Source organism: Phacochoerus africanus, chromosome 1, assembly GCF_016906955.1.
Source record: "Phacochoerus africanus isolate WHEZ1 chromosome 1, ROS_Pafr_v1, whole genome shotgun sequence".
NCBI classification, from domain to species: domain Eukaryota; kingdom Metazoa; phylum Chordata; class Mammalia; order Artiodactyla; family Suidae; genus Phacochoerus; species Phacochoerus africanus.
This window is the reverse complement of record NC_062544.1, coordinates 146,680,837-146,700,914: the sequence shown is the minus strand read 5'-3', so window position 1 is coordinate 146,700,914 and position 20,078 is coordinate 146,680,837. Positions and strand designations below refer to the sequence as shown.

The following is a 20,078-nucleotide window of genomic DNA, read 5'->3' as shown; positions in this document are numbered from 1 at the left end:
ACCCGGCGTGCAGTCCGCCCTGCCCCCGCGGCCCCGCCGACCAGCCCCGGGCCGCAAGGGGTTGAGCCGCCCTTCAGAAGCCGGCGGCGTACCAGTCCGCCTGCTTAGGGCGCCCCTGGGCCCGCCCCGCCCCGCCTTCCGTCCCTGCTGCAGCGGCCCAGACGTCGACCCCGCACCCCCCCCCACGGCCCTGAGGTTTCGCACCGGCCGCCTGCACGCTGACAGCCTTAGCCCCGCGGGGCTGGCCCTGCCTTTCCCGAGCTCGGACCACACTAGCCTCCGCTGCGTCCGCCTCCCGGAACGAGCCCTACGGCTCGCAGCTCCGGCGTGCGACGGGGGCGGGTCTTGCGCTGAACGAAGAACGCCCATTGCTCAAATGGAAAGAGGCGGGACTCCAAGCAAGACGGAGCTTGCCTGCTGGTCAGGAGGCTGGGAGGCGGGGCCATACGCCTTACGAAGCTCGTTCATTGGTTGGACGCTAGACCCGGCAGGGCCACTCACGTGTGCTGTAAGAGCGCGAAGCTGAGGCTGGGCCGCAGTGTTTCAGGTCTGCCAGCGGTGGAGGTAGGGGGCGTTGGCGATCCCGGGTTCTCAGATTGCCGCTCTCTGCTGCTCAACGCTTTCCCTCCGCTTAGCCGGACGCATTCTGATCTGGATGCGCTCGTGAACCGACACCAACCTCATCAGCCCATTTACACAGCAGAAAACTGGCTCAGAGACCAAGTGACAAACCCGGAAAATGACAGAATTGGAATTAGAAATTAGAAGCCGAGAGAGAGGGAGAAAGCTACCCCTCGCAAAAAAAAAAAAGGCAAAGTTAAAAGACAAGATACAAACTTGGAAAAATATTGTCAACACATGACAAAGGACTGATGTCCTAAACTACGCTAAAACTCTGGCAAGAAGATAATTTAGTGGGCGAAGGAAATGACCCGATGAACAGAAACAAATCACCAAGGCTCTCTAACATGAAAAAATGGCTCATTTAAAAAGTGCGAATAAAATTGTTTTCACTCATTAGATTAGCAATGATCAAAAAGCATGAGAATATCATTTGTAGCTAAGGATATGGGGAAAAGTGCCCCCATATATCACCAATTGACGGTAAATTGGTGTAACATTTTGGAAGGCGGCCCTGTAGTAGCAAGAATGAAAACAGTGAGGTGAGTGAGGCTAGTCACATAAATTACAGAATATCCATACAAAAGAATACCCGGCAAAAAGAATGAAGTAATCCAAAAGTACTGTTGAAGAAGATGTGAAAAAACACAGGATCCAGAGCATGAGTGAAAATATCTGTAGAAAAAAAAAATATATATATATATATATAATAAATGAGAGAGAAGCGGAGCCTTAAGATAAAAAATTATTAAATATGTCAGAGTAACCACTGTGTATTTGTATTTCTAACAGCTTTACTGAGATGCAATTTACATAGCATGAAGTTCACTGATATATAATTCTACGGGTAATTTGTATAATCAGAGTTGTCCAACCAGTACCGTAATCTAATTTTAGAACATTTCGTTACCCTAAAATCTTGTTTTCATTACCACTCCCCTCCAGAAAGCAACCCACCCCCACCCCCACGCACACACACACACTTGGTTTATCTCCATGGCTTTGACTGTTCTAGACATTTCATAAAAATGGAATTATATATAATTGGCTTCTTAGCATTATCTTTTCAAGATTCACCCATGTTGTAGTATGCATCAGTCCCTTTTTTTTTTTTTTTTGTCTTTTTAGGGCCACCCCCATGGCATATGGAGGTTCCTAGGCTAGGGGTCCAGTTGGAGCCGTAGCCACTGGCCTACCACAGCCACCACAGCATCACCAGATGAGAGCCATGTCTGCAACCTACACCACAATTAACAGCAATGCCAGATCCTTAACCCACTGATAGAGGCCAGGGATCAAACCTGCATCCTCATGAATGCTAGTCAGATTTGTTTCCGCTGAACCACAGTGGGAACTCCAAGTACTTCATTTTTTATGGCTGAAAAATATTCCATTGTATGGATGTAGCTCATTCTGTTCATCGATTGAAGGACATTTGGGTTTTTTCTACCCATGGCTATTAGGAGTATTGCTGCTATGAACACTGGTGTGCATGTTTTTGTATGAACATGTTTTCATTTCTCTTAGATTGATATCTGAGTGGAATTGCTAGGTCATATGGAAACTATTTTTAACCTTTTGAGGAACTTCCAACTGTTTTCCAGGGTGGCTGGCCATTTTACAATCCCACCAGCAATGTGTGAGGGCCCCAATTTCTCCATATCTTCCTGACACTTGTCTACCTTTTTCACCCAGCCATCCAAGCAAGTGTGAGTGCTTATTTCATTGTGGTTTTGATTTTCATTTCCCTAATTGAACTCAGATAGTCAGCAGTGAGTAATGGCTCGAAGCGAGATCTTCATTTCCTGCTTAAGAACTGAACCTGGGTGGCATGGGTGAAAACCAGGAATCCCAGCCACTAGGCAACCAGGAGCTAGAGGCTAGAAATAGAGCTACCTTTTTTTTTTTTTTTTTTGTCTTTTGTCTTTTTAGGGCCGCACCTGTGGCATATGGAGGTTCCCAGACTAGGGGTTGAATCAGAGCTGTAGCCGCCTGCCTATGCCAGAGCCACAGCAACGACAGATCTGAGCCACGTCTGTAACCTACACAACAGCTCATGGCAACGCTGGATCCTCAACCCACTGAACAAGGCTAGGGATCGAACCGGCAACCTCATGGTTCCTAGTTGGATTTGCTTCCACTGTACCACAATGGGAACTCCAGTAGAGCTATCTTGATTCTTGTCCCCTTTCAAGCAAGAATGTTTCAAAAAGGCAAACAGAGCACTTATGGGACAATACACAGGGAAGCAGTTTGGAAATAAAGCAGCACACTCAGAGAGGATTGTGGATGTCCCTGCAAGTGGGGAGCTGCCAAAGGGGTGATTTTTTTTCCACTTTTTAGGGCCACACCCCCAGATATGGAGGTTTGCAGACTAGGGGTTGAATCAAAGCTTCAGCTGCCATCCTACACAACAGCCACAGCAACACCAGATCTGAGCGGCGTCTGTGACCTACACCACAGCTCACGGCAATGCTGGATCCTTAACCCACTGAGCAAGCCCAGGTGAGTGAGGCCAAGGATTGAACCTGTGTCTTCATGGATACTAGTCATTTTCGTTACTGCTGAGCCACAATGGGAACTCCCCAGAGGGGTGATTTAAATCACTTGTGTAGGGGCAGACTTTCTGGGTCTTTGGCCAATTATCTTATTTCCCACACCTGATGAACCCATGCCCCTCCCCAATATACATGTGCTTCTTTTAGCCAAGATGGATTCCAGCGTGGGGGTTCAATGGACTACTGACACCTCCTATTACAGGGTGGAGCCCCTACTTTTTGACCCTGAGGAGTCTTTCTGTGAATGTGTAGTTAAGATCTTAGCCCCCAACTTCGTCCCTCTGCCCCTGCCACTATGTTATTTAAAAGTGTCCACAGGAGTTCCTGCTGTGGTGTGTGAGGTTAAGAATCCAACTGCAGTGGCTCAGGTCTCTACAGAGGTGAGGGTTGAATCCCCAGCCCAGCACAGTGGGTTAAAGGATCGGTGTTGCTGCGGCTGTAGCATAGTTTGCAGATATGGCCCGGATTCAAGCCCTGGCCTGGGAACTTCCATATGCTGTGGGTGCGGCCATTAAAAAAAGAAGTGTCCACAGGAGACAAAGTCCAGTTATTTACTTTTTTCCTGTTGTTATTTCTATCTCGAAGTATAAACAGGAGGCTGGTTGTAAATGTCTGGCTCGGAGCCCACCTATCTTCTGCTTCATATTAAGCAAAAAAGGCTTTCTGAAAAATGTCTTTGTCATCTCTGGAAGAATACCCCAAACTAGTAACAGTGGTTGCCTCTGGGGAGAAGAAATGATGGGCTATGATCCCAGTGGGGAATCCCCCATGTAATCTTTTGTGCCCTTTGGGTTTTTTGTCACATGCATCTATTAATATCTTTAAAAGTCAGGCCTTCCCTCTGGGGATTCATGGAAAGACATCATAGTGTTCATATGTAGAACCGTTTGTAGGGGGTTTTTTTGTCTTTTGTCTTTATAGGGCCATACCCACAGCATATGGAGGTTCCCAGGCTAGGCTAGGGGTCTAATTGGAGCTATTGCTGCCGGCCTACACCAGAGCCACAGCAACACCAGATCCAAGCCAAGTCTGCAACCTACACCACAGCTCACAACAACACCAGATCCTTAACCCACTGAGTGAGGCCAGGGATCAAACTCGCAACCTCATGGTTCCTAGTTGGATTTGTTTCCGCTGCACCACGACGAGAATTCCTGTGGAATTGTTTAAGTGTGAATTTTCAGCTTGCTGAGGGAAGAAGGTTGGAAGCTTTCAGATTCTGAGTGGTTCACTGACTTCTTCAGAAACATATGAAGCCCTGGTCTGCAAACCTGCTAATGCAAATATGTCTGAGTAACATTACCCTTTTGGCATCAGCCTTTTGTTGCTCAAAATGCCCCGGAAACATACTGATCATAATTTTAAGGTGCTTACCACACACCAGGTCCTGTTTGGGGCATGTAATGCAGACTCTAGTTGAATCCTCATGACCATCACACCTTAAGAAAGGGGTGTCAGTACAGATCACTGTTAACCAGGGCTGGAGCCTACCTGGCTTTGTTGCACACTGATACAAACCTGACTTTGCTGGGGGGCTACTGAATACTTTCACCAGGCAGAATCTGCCCCTTGCCCTGACAACAAACCTGCGAAACAGGTACTTTTTATTCTCCCCATTATATGGATGAAGAAACAGAGGCTCAAAGTAACTCCCTAACTTTGCCATGACCACGCAACTATTAACAGCCAATATTTCGCAGTCAGCACCCAATCTCTAGCCACCCCACAATATACCCCTCATGGATGCAGAGCGCCTTCTCCAAACAAATTCATTTGATTACAGGATATCTATTGACTTTACCAATGTATTTTTATTTTATTAAAAAAGGGAGGAATCACTATATTAGGTTTATTTAAAATAGGACACAATGAATTTAAAATAGCATTTCACAAAAAGCTTTGCAACATGACTTTTTAGAAATATATCCACTGCATAAATGTTAGGTACATGGCACAAATAAATGTTCAATGTCTTTTTTTTTTATTTTGTAGAACAGGACAAGTGCATGTTCAAAATGCTTCTGTAGCCATGTCTCACCCATCCCTCTGCAACAGCCCAGGGAAGGAGAATGAGTGCATGATACTTACAAGGAAACAGAGGTTCTGGAAAGTAAATGATTGGCTTAGTTAGCAGCAGAATCAAACATGAAACTAGGTCTCCTGGTTCTTCATCCAGCCATAAATAATACATATTCTCTAAAAGCTTTATTAAAAATATTAGCATTAGTGGGATGGGAGGACAAAGGTGCAGAGTGTGCATTAAATAAATATCTGTGGGTTGCAAGATTTCCAAAAGAGAAAGCAGAAAACTTCTAGAACCCTCTGCCAGGTGTCTGGCATTTGTAAAACTTAAGACCCTGAGGAGGGAGTGAAGAATTGCACTGGGATATGAGTTGAAAGTCTTCTGGGTCATGGAAGTTTGCAGGCCATTGGTGGCAAGTATTACCCAGAGATCTTAACTTTGGAAAGTGCCCGTGGTGCTCAGAATGCTGTATCAGCAGTCAAGGGTAATGGCATCTCCTGGGTGGTTATTGTCACACACTCCCTAGAACCCCAAAATTGCCCACATCCTGAGCCCATGTACCACGGTTTCCCCTTTAGTCTCCTGATAACTCTGAGCTCTGATTGACAAATCTCAGAAAGGAAGAGGACTTGGATGTTTGTGTCCCTGAAAGCAGAGGTCTTGTCTCCCCCCAACCCACTCTGGCAAAATAGAAGTGTCTCTCCCCTCCAGGGAAGCTGATGGTTGGTGTTTCCTGGGAGATCTTGATTCTGCCTCAGATCTTTTTCTTGATTAGACATGCATCTTTCCAATGGAAGAACATGGTTCTCAGCTGTGTTCAAATCATCAGGGGCCAAAGAGCTCAATGCTATCCAGTTTCTCTTCTTTGTAAAGCAGAATATTCTCCATCAGTTTCCTTTTGGCCTCATTGATCTCAATTTTCCACGAAGTCTCTGTAGCTGATGTTCAATGAAAAGTTTAAAAAAAAAGAGCAATTTAAACAAAAGATATTTGGAAACAGTTACCATTATTACTATAATTCTTAGAAAGTCAGACTTGGTTGGAATTTCTCACTTAAATCAAACTTTGGAATCAGGCCCAGAGCTGAATGAGAACTGTCACAACTTCTGTTTTCACAGGGAAGCCCTGCCCCCTGCCCCCACCTCTCAGAAAGGGGGGGCTTCCATGCTTCTCCCCTGGGGAAGGGCAGTTGGAATGAAGCTTACACCCTCTCTCTTCATCCTCTCACCTCCATGTGGGAGGAGGAACAATAGGAGAGGTCAGAGCCTGAGACAATCACAAAGCCACGTTTACTAGAGATGAGAGTGCTGAATTGTAAAGGCCTTCCAAATTTTTATTTCAGAAGGAAATCTGGTGTATTTGGACTCCAGAGGGATAAATAGAAGGCATTTTTGGAAGCAGCTGGCAAGGTGTAAAATGAGGATGGAGATGCCGGTGACGACCGACCACATGGGCCCTTGCTGGTCCCAAGGGAGAGTTCTGACTTGGTCCTTAAGTGCCATGGGAGGAAGGTCTTTTAAAAGGTCTTTTAAAAGCCACTCTGTCTGGCCCCTGGAGAAGGAACTGGTGAGGGGCCAGGGTGGATCAGAAAGGACACAGGAAGGCTATGTGGCCATCCAGCAAGAGGAAAGTAGCTTAGAGGAGGGGAGGGTGAGGGTAGTGGTAGTGGTACAGGGACAGGCAATGCAGGGAAGCCGAGAGGGCTGAGGTGTGTTTAGGTCAATGGATCTGAGTGAGGGACCAGACATTGGGGGTCGGGGGAGAGGGGCGATGGTTCCCTAGGTTTCTCTTTGTGCAGCCAGCGGGTAGGTGAATGGCTGAATAACCAAATGAACGCATGAATGAGGGAGAGAAGGAATAAATGATGGGCTGAGTTACAGACATAAATGAGCATGTACAACACTCAGACCCCATGCTTACCATCCTGGGGAGGCTCTGGACAGGTGCAGGCTTCAGAGGAGGAGTCAGCTTCCATTTCCCCGCTGGCTGGCAGCCTGCCTTCTCCATCCACTGTGGGGTGAGGCAAGGCGGCAGCCCCAGCCCAGGGGGCCTCCCTCATGGAGCTGGAGGATTCCAAGCTGGAATTGTCCACATCATCCGTTTCTTCCGGGGTGTTGGAGGAAGAACCTGTGCCCTCAGAAAGCCCACTCCAAGAGACCGACATGTCCTGACTCCTCAGCAGCTCTTCTACAGCAGCCACAGAGCCACACACCTTGGGGAGGAGACAAAGGCACTCACCAAGAGCTCTTCCTGAAATTAAAAATCTAGCAGGTCTCCCAGGTCTCAGGAGAGAGAGAGAGACACTGAAGAATTAAATGCTCATTGCATTGCCTGGAAGAATGTCATCCTTCCTTTGAAAAGAGCCAATCTTGCCTCCATCTATTCCAGCATGTGACCCAGATGGACCAATGACAAAATCCCATAACACTGATCTTAATGATTGATCCAGGTGTGAGCACATGACCCAAGCGGGCCAATCAGAAGCCTTCCACCTAAAGCTTATTGATGAAAAAGTCCCCTTTCTTTTCTAGTGGCAGGGCCAGACTTCCCACCATACATGGAAAACTCACAGTAGGAGAAAATGGAGCCCCCACACAGAGTGAAACAGAGGATAGAGATGGAAAGAGAGACAAAGCCTCAGAGATACAGATAGCTGCACTTTTGCTGGTTGAGACCCTGGGTCTAGCTGCCCCACAATGCCTGTCCTGCCTACAGTTTGTTTAAATGAGCCAATAAATCATTCCCTCATTCACATTCTCCCTGCTTCCTTCTTTTTGTGTACATGTGTGTCTGTATCTAAGAATTTGAGTTGAATTTCTATCACTTTTTTTTTTCCTGTCTTTTTGTTTTTTCTAGGGCCACACCTGCAGCATATGAAGGTTCCCAGGGTAGGGGTCCACTCGGAGCTACAGCTGCTGGCCTACGCCACAGCCACGGCAATTGGGGATCCGAGCCTCGTCTGCAACCTATACCACAGCTCATGGCAATGCCAGATCCTTAGCCCACTGAGTGAGGCCAGGGATTGAACCGGCAATCTCATGGTTCCTAGTCGGATTCGTTAACCACTGAGCCACGAAAGGAACTCCCAGAGTTTCTATCACTTTCAACTAAAAATGCCCTAGGTAATATAGATAGTACCCTTGAGGGCTTTTTTGGGTTAGGAAGTTTTGGAAGACTTTTTTTTTTTTTAATATAGAGTTTCCCAGGCTAGGGGTCTAATCGGAGCTGTAGCTGCCAGCCAATGCCAGAGCCACAGCAACGCAGGATCCGAGCCGCGTCTGCGACCTACACCACAGCTCACGGCAACGCCGGATCATTAACCCACTGAGCAAGGGCAGGGATCGAACCCGCAACCTTATGGTTCCTAGTCGGATTCATTAACCACTGCACCATGACGGGAACTCCGAAAGTTTTGGAAGATTAAAGGCAGATGGGGAAGAAGCATTGTTTTCTTTACACACACACACACACACACACACACACACACACACACGGCACATAAACAATCCCTGAGTAATAATAGCAAATCTCATTTGCTCAGTGCCTTGCTATGTACAAAGCACATTTGATACATGATGTACAATGAGTTTTTATAAATAAAAAAAATTAAAAGATGAGAGACGTTAAGTTCCCTGCCTAAGGTCACCCAGTAAGTGAGTGGCAGAACCAAGCATGAAACCCAGGTTGGCTTGTCTTCAAGTCCAAGACCCTGTTGATCTCTCACTTCCTATCTTGGTTCTGAAACATTGGGGGCAAGGACCATTTCTCATTCTTCTTCGGACACCTCAAGTGCCCTATCTCCTTTATTCTACAAAGCAAATGCTTCCTCATCCTTCAAGGCCCAGTTCAAATGTCACCTCTTGAAAAAAATCTTCACAGTATATCCCCAATAAATATTTGCCAAGGAGTTCTTGCTGTTGCACAGTGAGTTGAGGATCCAGCATTGTCTCTGTGGCAGCACAGGTATGATCCCTGGCCTGACACAGGGCATTAAGGATCTGGTGCTGCCACAGCTGCAATGTAGGTGGCAGCTGCAGTTGGGATTTGATCCCTGGCCCAGGAACTTCCATATGCCACAGGTGTGGCCCTAAAAAAAAAAAAAACCTGCCAAGCTGAAAAAAAACAAATTCACTTGGGAGTTCCCTTTGTGGCTCAGCAATAACAAACCTAACTAGTATCCATGAGAATGTGGGTTCAATCCCTGACCTCACTCAGTGGGTTAAAGATCTGGTGTTGCCATGAGCCGTGGTATAGGTTGCAGACGTGGCTCGGATCCCGAATTGCTGTGGCTGTGGTGTAGGCCGGCAGCTATAGCTCTGATTTGACCTCTAGCCTGGGAACTTACATGTGCTGCAGATTTGGCCCTAAAAAAAAAAAAACTTCACTAGGAACTAGGTGTTGCCATATAACTAAGTTCTGGCCTACAGGGTGTGGGAAAAAAGTAACGTGTGCATTTCCAGGTCACACCCTTAAAAGGCAGAGGGTATGTTCTCCTCTTCTTTTTAACCTTCTTTTGGTGGCTGGAGTGCAGGTGTGATAGCCTGAGCCAGAGCAGCCACTGCTACTTCTGAAATGGAAGCCACAGGGTAAGGATAGCAGAGCAACAATACAGGAGCCTGAATCCCCAATACTGTGGCACTGCCACATCAGCTCTGGACTGTCTACATTAAAACCGTTAAGCTAAAGAGAATAAACTTCTATATCATTTTTCTTGGAGTCTCCTCATTATAGCAGCTTCTTTGAATGTGTTCTAACTGAACAAAAGAATGAAATGAATGAAGGCATGAGAGTCTGAATGAAAGAATAAGGCGGTTGATGGAGAGAGTTCTTTTTAAAACATAAGTCTGATTATGTCCTGCCCCTGCTTAATACCCTCAGTGACTTCCTCAAAATTCTGACTGTGCCTGCAAAGCCCTCTATTGTCAGGTTCCTTCTTCTGTAGCAGCTTCATCACAAGCCACTTTGCCCCATATGCTCTGTGTTCTAGCCACTGTGACCTCTTCCAGGCCCTTGACCTTGCCAGGCTCTCTCTCAACTCAGGCTATTTGCATGAATTGTTCCTTCTGCCTGAATTGCTCATCTGCTTACACATCACTTCCTTGGGAAAGTCCCAGGTAGGGCCCCCTACACTACTCCAGTGCTCACCAGACGATGACTGCACAGTGTCTGAACTCCAGGAAAGTGGAACTGGGCCTGCCTTGTTCCCCGACATAACCCTGGGGGCTAGCACACAACTGCTGAATGAGTGACTGAATGCTGTGGCACTCGGGCAGCTGGAGCACAGCCCAGGCTGACAGCAGTGTCTTGGTCTCTAGCTCATGCCACGTACTGATGCCAGAAGGCACTGACAGAAACTCCCTCTGGCCTTATCTTCTCCTCTCTTGGCCTCGACATCCCCATCCATAAAATGGGAGGTTTGGGCTAAGGCAGTGGCGTTTGAAGATTATTTTTCAGCTAGCAAAACTTTTCCCCAAATAAAATACTGAGAACCCAGTACATTATGAGAAGCGACTGTGGATGTCGGGCTAGAGTCTTGGGTGGGGCCTGCAGCCCCCACAGCAGTCTTCCTGCCAAGAGGTATTCTCAAGGAGTCCCTCTCTGCCAGACACCACTTGAAAAGCACTCAGTGGGGTGATCTCTGAGAGCTTTTTTGTCCTTGAAAAGTACTAGCAAATTTGGTCCCTAAATTGACACCTGTTACCATGGAAACCACCTCCACATAAATATTCTATCTGCTGTGGTGGTTGATTTCTGGGGTATTTGCTAAAGAATGAGCCCTTTCTCTGGGACCTGACCTTCCTACCTTCCGGGCTTGCCCCCGGCCACCAGTTTATATAACTGAGCCCACCTCCCACCACCCTATCTAATTGGCCAAAAGGGGGACACCTTATCCTAGCTAGATCAAACAAGCTCAGTCACTGAGAGGCTGGAATTGCACCTGGAGATTCGGTCTCTCAGTGAAGACAGAACCATGACAGTTAAGTGAATATGGTTTATCCCCTGACCTAAAGGATGGCTGGAAGGAGAAGGGCCTAGAGAGAAGGGAGAATAAAGCACTTACAGAGAAAGCAAACGGACTTTGGAAGGTGATGGGCCAGGGGGCCAGAAATTGAACCTGCACCACAGCAATGACTGGAACCACAACAGGGACCATGCAGGATCCTTAACTACTAGGCCACTAGGGAATGCTGAGGGTGTGGTCCTGAGGGCAAGTAGGACCACACCTCCAGTCTGGCTGCCCTGAGCAACCAAATATTGCAAATATTGCTATTTGCAACCAAATATGGCCCCAGTGTATGAAATCACTTCTCCATAAAGGGACTGTGACCAAGTCCTTGGTAAAGCAGGCCCATTGGGCCCACGAGGTGAGGCCCATCTGACCCAGGATGGGCCTCTCTGGGGGAAAAGCTGAGCATCAGGCTCACCTCGGCCAGGCTGGCGTTGCGCCTCCGCAGGCAGACGCAGGCGGCAGTGGCCAAGGCCTCAGCGCAGGCCTCGGGTAGCCTCCCTACTCTCTTCTCCAGGTATCTCTGGCAGATCTCCTTGGCCATCACCTTCTCCACGTCCGTCCTCCTGGAGCAGAGCGACATGGTGCTGCTGGGAATTTCATTGAGGAGTAAATCCTTCTGTGGGGAGAAGAGGGGAAACACCTGAGTGTGAGCAGCAGGGGTGTGGGGTCCAACCACACACACCCCGCCCACCTCCAGGACTGCCCCAGAGCTCCAAACACACAGAAAACCAATGGGATTAAAAAAATAATTGCCAGGGTCCCAGAGACAAGTAAGACAGCCAAGAACTGGAGAACTGCTAAATTCCCCACATGTACAGAGCCCTCCATAGCACACATACCACCGGGCAGGCCTAACCTTTCTAGGCCTCGGTTGCTTCACCAGGAAAATGGGGAGAATAGGACTAATACAAAGATTAAATGACCCTGTGCATCGAAAGCATGAAGTGTGATACTTTTTTTTTTCTGCTTTTTAGGGCCGCACCCGCAACATACGTATGTTTCCAGGCTAGGGGTTGAATCAGCTACAGTTGCTGGCCTACACCACAGCTCACCGCAACGCCAGATCCTTAACCCACTGAGAGAGGCCAGGGATCAAACCCACAACCTCATGATTCCTAGTCGATTCGTTTCCTCCTCACCACAACGGGAACTCTGAAGTGCAATACTTGACACAGAATTAACATCAATAGTCTATTAGTAATAATAATTTATCTTACTAACATTTACAGGAACAATTTATCTTTTTTTTTCTTTGTCTTCTGTCTTTTTAGGGCCACACGTGCAGCATATAAAGGTTTCCAGGCTAGGAGTCTAATCGGAGCTACAGCTGCCGGCCTACACCAGAGCCATAGCAATGCAGGAACCAAGCCATGTCTGCAACCTACACCACAGCTCAGGGCAACACTGGATCCTTAACCCACCGAGCAAGGCCAGGGATTGAACCCTTGTCCTCATGGATACTGGTCAGGTTCGTTACCTCTGAGTCACAATGGGAACTCCCAACAGAAAAAATTTTTTCTTTTTTCTTTCTTTCTTTTTTTTTTTTTGTCTTTTTGTCTCTTTAGGGCTGTACCCATAGTATATGGAAGTTCCCAGGCTAGGGGTCTAATTGGAGCTGTAGCCACCAGCCTACGCCATAGCCACAGCAATGCACTATCTGAGCCTCGCCTGCAACCTACTTCACAGCTCAAGGCAACGCCGGATCCTTAACTCACTGAGCGAGGCCAGGGATCAAACCTGCGTCCTCATGAAGGCTAGTCAGGTTCATTAACCCCTGAGCCATGAAGGGAACTCCAGGAACAATTTCTTATGATATAAATTAAACATTTTAGGATGTGGGATTCTGGCCCACGTATATTTAATAGGATATTGTATATCCTATTATATAATATAATAATATATAATCATGTATATTTAATTATGCATGATTATACATGATTATATATACATGTTACATAGTAATACATATTATATATAATCATGCATAATCATAAATTTTTACATGTTTTTATATTTTATACATTTTGTATTAACATGCTATAACATCTTATTCCACTTAGAAAGCAGAAATCTAAACCATGCATAAAACAAGGGAGTTCCCATTGTGGCGCAGAGGAAACAAATCCGACTAGGAACCATGAGGTTGCGGATTCAATCCCCGGCCTCGCTCAGTGGGTCGAGGATCCTGCGTTGCCATAAGCTGTGGTGTAGGTCTCAGATGCAGCTTAGGTCTGGTGTTGCTGTGGCTCTGGTGTAAGCTGACAGCACAGCTCCGATTACATCCCTAGCCTGGGAACCTCCATATGCCATGGGTGTGGCCCTAAAAAGACAAAAAAAAAATAAATAAATAAACTATGCATAAAACGAGATATGCTATATAAATAATAATAAATATATTTCTATATATTTATATAATACAAGTTACATGTCACATAGTGTATTTCATATGTATGTATTCACTTATTTGCAGCTTATATATAAACCAACTTACATAAATGGGTTACAAATATATTACTTATATTAATAAAATATATTAAATATAGGAAATTAATATGTAATATAATTATATATAATAGTGACTGATATAATATATAGCGCATTCATCTATAATATATTACATTGACATAGGAAACATTTATATTTGTTTTTAGGGAGTTCCCATTGTAGTACAGTGGAAACAATTCTGGCTAGGAACCTTGAGGCTTTGGGTTCGATCCCTGGCCCCGTTCTGTGGGTTAAGGATCTGGCATTGCCGTGAACTGTGGTGCAGTTCGCAGATGCGGCTCAGATCCACGTTGTTGTGGCTGCGGCACAGGCCAGCAGCTGTAACCCTAGCCTGGGAACACCATATGCCACGGGTAGAGCCCTAAAAAGCAAAAACTAAATAAATATATATATATTTGTTTTTATATTTGTCATATATTTGTATAAATAATGCATTTATATATAAATTTTCTGGAGTTCCTTTCATGGCACAGCAGAAACGAATCCGACTAGGAACCCTGAGGTTTCGTGTTCAATCCCTGGCCTTGCTCAGTGGCTTAAGGATCCGGTGTTGCTGTGAGCTCTGGTGTAGGACACAGCTAGGATCTGGCGTTGCTGTGGTTGTGGCAGCAACAGCTCCGATTAGATCTCTAGCCTGGGAACCTCCATATGCGTGGGTGCGGCCCTAAAAGGACAAAAGACAATAAATAAATAAATAAATTTTCCATGTATATTCTACATATATACATATTACACATAATGTTCTACATATAAATGTTATACGTATGTTATACATTCTACATATAATATTATGTACATATATAACATTCTCTACTTTAAAAATATTATATATGTACATATTTGTATACTTCATAGATATGGAGTATTTTATATAAACATATTAACTATATAAAATCTTTTATATAACTACAAAATATATAATGTATATTTTAAATAATGATATAAAGTATTTATATAGAAATATTTCAATATACTTTGTTATATGCTATATGCATTATATGTAAATATTGCACAATATTTCATACTACATAAGTTGATGTTCATACATGCAAAAGTTGATGAAAATCCATTGCAATAAATATCAGATATAAATAAATATTTAAATATGAATATGTAAATAATATAAATTGTGTGTATGTATACATACATAAAATAATAGCAAAGGACAGGGTATCAAATGTTAATAGCGGTCATCTCCAAGAATTATTTATATTTTATTTTTTATACTTTCATATACTTACCAAATATTTTACAAGTCTGCTTTACATTTAATAATTGGAAAAATTACAGGGGTTTTGTGTATTTGTTTTTAACATCAAGCATTCCTGATGTTAACTATGGCCTTCAGAAACCCCTGACTCGGTGACAGTCCAGCCCCTGCCAACCTACCCATCTCTGCTCCTTCTCTCCCTCTAGCTCACTGTACTCAGCCACTCTGTCTCTTCCTTCCATCTTGGAAGCCTCTGTGCTGCCTCAGGGCCTTTGCACTTGCTGTTCTCTCGGTCTAGTCTGCACCTCCCTTGAGTTCTACCATGTCCTGGTCCCTCACTACATTTGGGTCTCTGCTCTGATGTCACCTCACCAAGAAGTCTTTCCTGACCTAAAATAGCCCTCCCCCGGCCCCTTCACTCTCTCCTCTAACATTACTTCACATTTCTTCATAGCACTTACCGCTGGCCTGGAATTACACATATTTTCATTTACTTAAATAGCATCTGTTTTCTCCCACTAAAATGAAAGCCCCATGAGGGTAGGAAATTTACCTTGCTTCACCTTTGTTTCCCCAGCACCAAGAACAGAACCTGGCATAGAATAGGTGCCTCATAAATGTCTCCACAAGTTGTACACACTTATTTTTCAGTTAAGTATCATCTTTTCCTTTTTGGGTAATTTTCTTATTTTTTAATAGAAGTTATTTGTTAAATGTAAAACTAAGTTTTTATTGCTTCATATAGCTTTTTATATAAATACAATCTTAATTCAAAATAAAAGATTACCAGAGATTATCATCAGACATAGTTGTAATATTTGCTTCAAAAACAAAATAAGGGAGTTTCCCTTGTGGCTCAGCAGTTAATGAACCCAACTAGCATCCATGAGGATGCGGGTTTGATCCCTGGCCTCACTCAGTGGGTCAAGGGTCTGGCGTTGCTGTGAGCTGTGGTGAAGGTCGCAGACGCGGCTCAGATCTGGCATTGCTGTGGCTGTGGCGTAGGCTGGCAGCTACAGCTCCACCTGGATCTCTAGCCTGGGAACCTCCATATGCCGGGGGTATGGCCCTAAAAAGACAAAAAAAAAAAAAAGTTCCCACTCTGCTTCAGTTTCCCCATTGAGAAAAATGGGTTGTCTAAGAATCCAAAAATACTTACACACTTAACACTATTAGTAATTCAATACATGAAGATTAAAATCCTCAAAGCGGCAAGGAGTTCATTTTTTTTCCTTTTTTTTTTTTTTTTTGGAGGAGGGGAGGTCACCCTGAAGCATAAGGACTTCCCAACTCAGAAATCAGATCTAAGCCACAGTTGCAACCTACACTGCAGCAGCAACACTAGATTGTTTAACCCACTGTGCCCTGCTGGGGATCAAAGCTATGTCCTGGCACTGCAGAGACATTGCTAATCCTGTTGCACCACAGTGGGAACTTCAAGGTTTTTGTTTTGGTTTTTTGTGGGGTTTTTTTTTGTTTGCTTGTTTGTTTTTTGTCTTTTTAAGGCCACACCCATGGTGTATGGAAGGTCCTAGGGTAGGAGTCTAATCGGAGCTACAGCTGCCAGTCTATGCCACAGCCACAGCCTACACCATAGCTGACATCAACACTGGATCCTTAACCCACTGAGCAAGGCCAGGGAGTGAACCCACATCCTCATGGATACTAGTCAGGTTCATTACCGATGAGCCACAATGGGAACTCCAAGGCGTTCTTTTTTTTTTTTCCTTTTTTTCTTTTTACTGCTGCACCTTGGCACATGGAAGTTCCCAGGCTAGGGGTTAAATTGAAGCTGCAGCTGCCAGCCTATGCCACAGCCACGGAAAAGCTGGATCTGAGCCACATCTGTGACCTACTCTGCTGCCTTTGGCAAGACCAGATCCTTAACCCACTGAATGAGGCCAGGGATTGAACCCGCATTCTCATGGACACTATGTCAGGTCTGCTGAGCCACAATGGGAACTTCGAGGAGTTCTTTTTTTTTTTTTTTAGAGCTGCACCAGTGGCATATAGATGATCCCAGGCTAGGTGTTGAATCAGAGCGGTAGCTGCCACCCTACACCACAGCTCACAGCAACACCAGATCCTTAACACACTGAGCAAGGCCAGGGATTGAACCCGAGTCCTCATGGGCACTAGTCGGAGATCTGCCACCATGGGATATCTCAGCCCAGGGGTTCATTTATAAATGCCCTCTGCACAACTTTCTTATGTGAACTCTGCCTTTTTAGATGTTTATCTTTTTAAAAAGCGTATTGGTGTTTAAAGTTGGCAAATCAGTAAATAACAAGAGAAGTGTATTATTTATGGATATGGAGGTTACCACCATCTGCAAACGGAATCAGAAACTGTTCAGTGGCTGCCCTGAAAGAAGGCTGTAAGGAAACACTCCCCACTTGACCACTGCCAATGAAATCATGGCTCTCACTCAGCAACATTGGTCAGAAGATGCTGTCCTTCATCAAGAATACAGGGTGGCAGAGTGACAGGGAACTGAGTAAGGGAGGGACTCAGCAAATCCACCTCAACCCAGAGGACTCTCAGCACTGAAAGGAGGAAGATTGCCACATGCCTCGTGCTGTGACCCAATGGGAGGTACACAGGGCCATCTAGAAGCAACACTGACCATGATTCTAATCAAATCTCAAGAGTGGATAATCAGGGTACAGGAAACAGGAGGAACAGAGAAACAACTCAAGGGCACCACAAGACGCAGTCAGAAGATGCGGTCCGTGAACCCGCCATACAAGTGACCTACTTAATGCAAAAATGCAATGCCAGGCAGAAAGAAAAGGGGGGGGACGGGTGCAGTGAGACAACTCGTCTTCAGAAACATGTGGACCTTGCTTAAATCCCATTTCAAATGAACCAACCTTAAAAAGCAACTTTTGAGACAATTTGGGAACTCTAAAGATGAAATGGGTATTCAATGATAATAAGAAATTAAGAAAACCAAGTTCTGAAGGAAAAATAACAATATCTGGGGTTCATTTGAAAATACACAGACAAGGATTTCCTGCTGCTCAGCAGTGTTGTCACTGCAGCAGTTCAGGTCACTGCTGTTGATCCCTGGCCTGGGAACTTCCACAAGCCACAGGCACAGTAGGAAAAAAAGAAAATACACAAAAAAGGTTTCAGAGGTGCAAAAGAAATAAAAGCACTATGTGGAAAACTGATGAAATGGATAAATGGAGATTCTTTATATTATTCTCCTGACTTTCCTGTATGTTTGAAACTCTCCATAATAAAAAGGGCTTTTTAAGCAAGTGGTCCTCCCTGAGGGCAGGCCAGGGAAAGAGATATGGAGTAGATGACCAGAAGGTTACGTTTTCTAAGCCAAGTATGCAGATTACTTGAATGTTTTTAAAAATGTGGGGGCTGTTCCCACTGTGGCGCAGTGGTTAAGAATCCAACTGCAGCAGGTTGCAGACCTGACTAGTATCCATGAGAATGCAGGTTTGATCCTTGGCCTCAATCAGTGGGTCAAGGATCCAGTGTTGACATGAGCTGTGGTGTAGGCTGGTAGCTACAGCTTCGATTCAGCCCCTAACCTGGGAACTTCATATGCCGCAGGTGTGGCCCTAAAAAGAAAATAAAAAAAAAAGAATCTAACTACAGCGGCTTGGGACTCTGTGAGGCATGGGTTTGATCATCAGCCCACTGCAGTGAAAATGATCCATTGACACAACTGCAGCTGGGATTTAATCCCTGGCCTGAGAACATCTATAGTTCATGGGTGTGACCATAAAATTTAAAAGTAACAAATAAATAAATAAAAATTTAAAATATATAAATTAATTTTAAAATTTTTTGGTCACACCTGTGGCACGTGGAACTTTCAAGGCCAGGGATCAAACCTGTTCCACAGCAGTGACAACCCAGATCCTTAACCCACTAGGCCACCAGGGAACTCCCTAAAATTTTTATTTTTATTTATTTTTGTCTTTTTAGGGCTGCACCCGCAGCATATGAAGGTTCCCAGGCTAGGGGTCTAATCAGAGCTGTAGCTACTGGCCTACACCACAGCCACAGCAACGCATGATCCGAGCCGCATCTGCAACCTATACCACAGCTCACGGCAACGCTTGATCCTCAACCCACTGATCGAGGCCAGGGATCGAACCTGCAACCTCGTGGTTCCTAGTCGGATTTGTTTCCGCTGTGCCACAACAGGAACTCCTAAAATTTTTAAATTAAACAGAAATTATTATAAAATCAATAATGTTATTAAAAACATTTTTTGTTAAAAACTAAAATAGAAGCAAGTTGACGTTTTAGGGCAAAAGTTAACCTTTTCCTTCATTTCAACTCTCCAAAGGTAATCCTTGCTGATAGTTTGGGTTACATTCTTTTAGATTTTGTGCTAAAAAAATCCACAGTTGTAATTACTTTAGTTATATACAATAATGGCAAGCAATCCCCAAGAGCTATTAAAATAAGAGCAATAATAATAATAATAGCTACGGGGAATTTCCACATGGCACAGCAGAAACGAATCTGACTAGGAACCACAAGGTTGTGGGTTCAATCCCTGGCCTCACTCAGTGGCTTAAGGATCTAGAGTTGCCTTGAGCTGTGGTGTGGGTCGCAGACGCAGATCAGATCCCACGTTGCTGTGGCTGTAGCGTAGGTTGGCAGCTGTAGCTCCAACTGGATCCCTAGCCTGGGAACGTCCATGTGCCGTGGGTGCAGCTCTAAAAAAAAGCAAAAAATAAAAATAAATAATAAAAGCTACCACACAGAGTGCTAACCATGTTCTAGTGACTGTTTTGGCACTTCTCATATTTTTAATCTTCATTGAACCCTATGAGGTTAATCCGGTTATTAGCCCCAAATATATAAAAAAACATGCAATTTTTAAAATTCATTGATCTATTTATTACCAAAGATGGGATCACACTATACACTGTTCTTTTTTTCTTTTTCAGCAGCATATGGAAGTTCCCAGGCCAGGGGTCAAATCCAAGCCACATCTGCAACCTACACCACAGCTGTGGCAACACTGGATCCTTAACCCACCATGCCAAGCTGGGGATCAAACCAGCAAGGCTACAGAAACAAGTCGGATCATTAACCCACTGTGTCACAGAGGGAACTCCCTGTCTTGTTTTGTTTTGTTTTTTAAAAATAAGAATGTTTAAGTCAGCTTTA

At 44.8% G+C, this 20,078-nt stretch overlaps 1 protein-coding gene across 2 annotated transcripts in view; it reads right to left on the bottom strand.

Annotated features, from left to right (window-relative positions):
- Positions 1–4,970: 4,970 nt before the first annotated feature.
- The window catches only part of IRAK2 (interleukin 1 receptor associated kinase 2), a 66,106-nt gene continuing 50,998 nt past the window's right edge, over positions 4,971–20,078 (bottom strand). For both annotated transcript variants that reach the window (XM_047780718.1, XM_047780729.1), the window contains 3 exons: positions 11,628–11,828; positions 7,123–7,414; positions 4,971–6,140 (listed from right to left, as the gene is read on the bottom strand). In XM_047780718.1, coding sequence (XP_047636674.1) covers positions 6,028–6,140; positions 7,123–7,414; positions 11,628–11,828 — 606 coding nt within the window. In that variant the 3' untranslated portion in view covers positions 4,971–6,027. The remainder of the gene's footprint in view (positions 6,141–7,122; positions 7,415–11,627; positions 11,829–20,078) is intronic.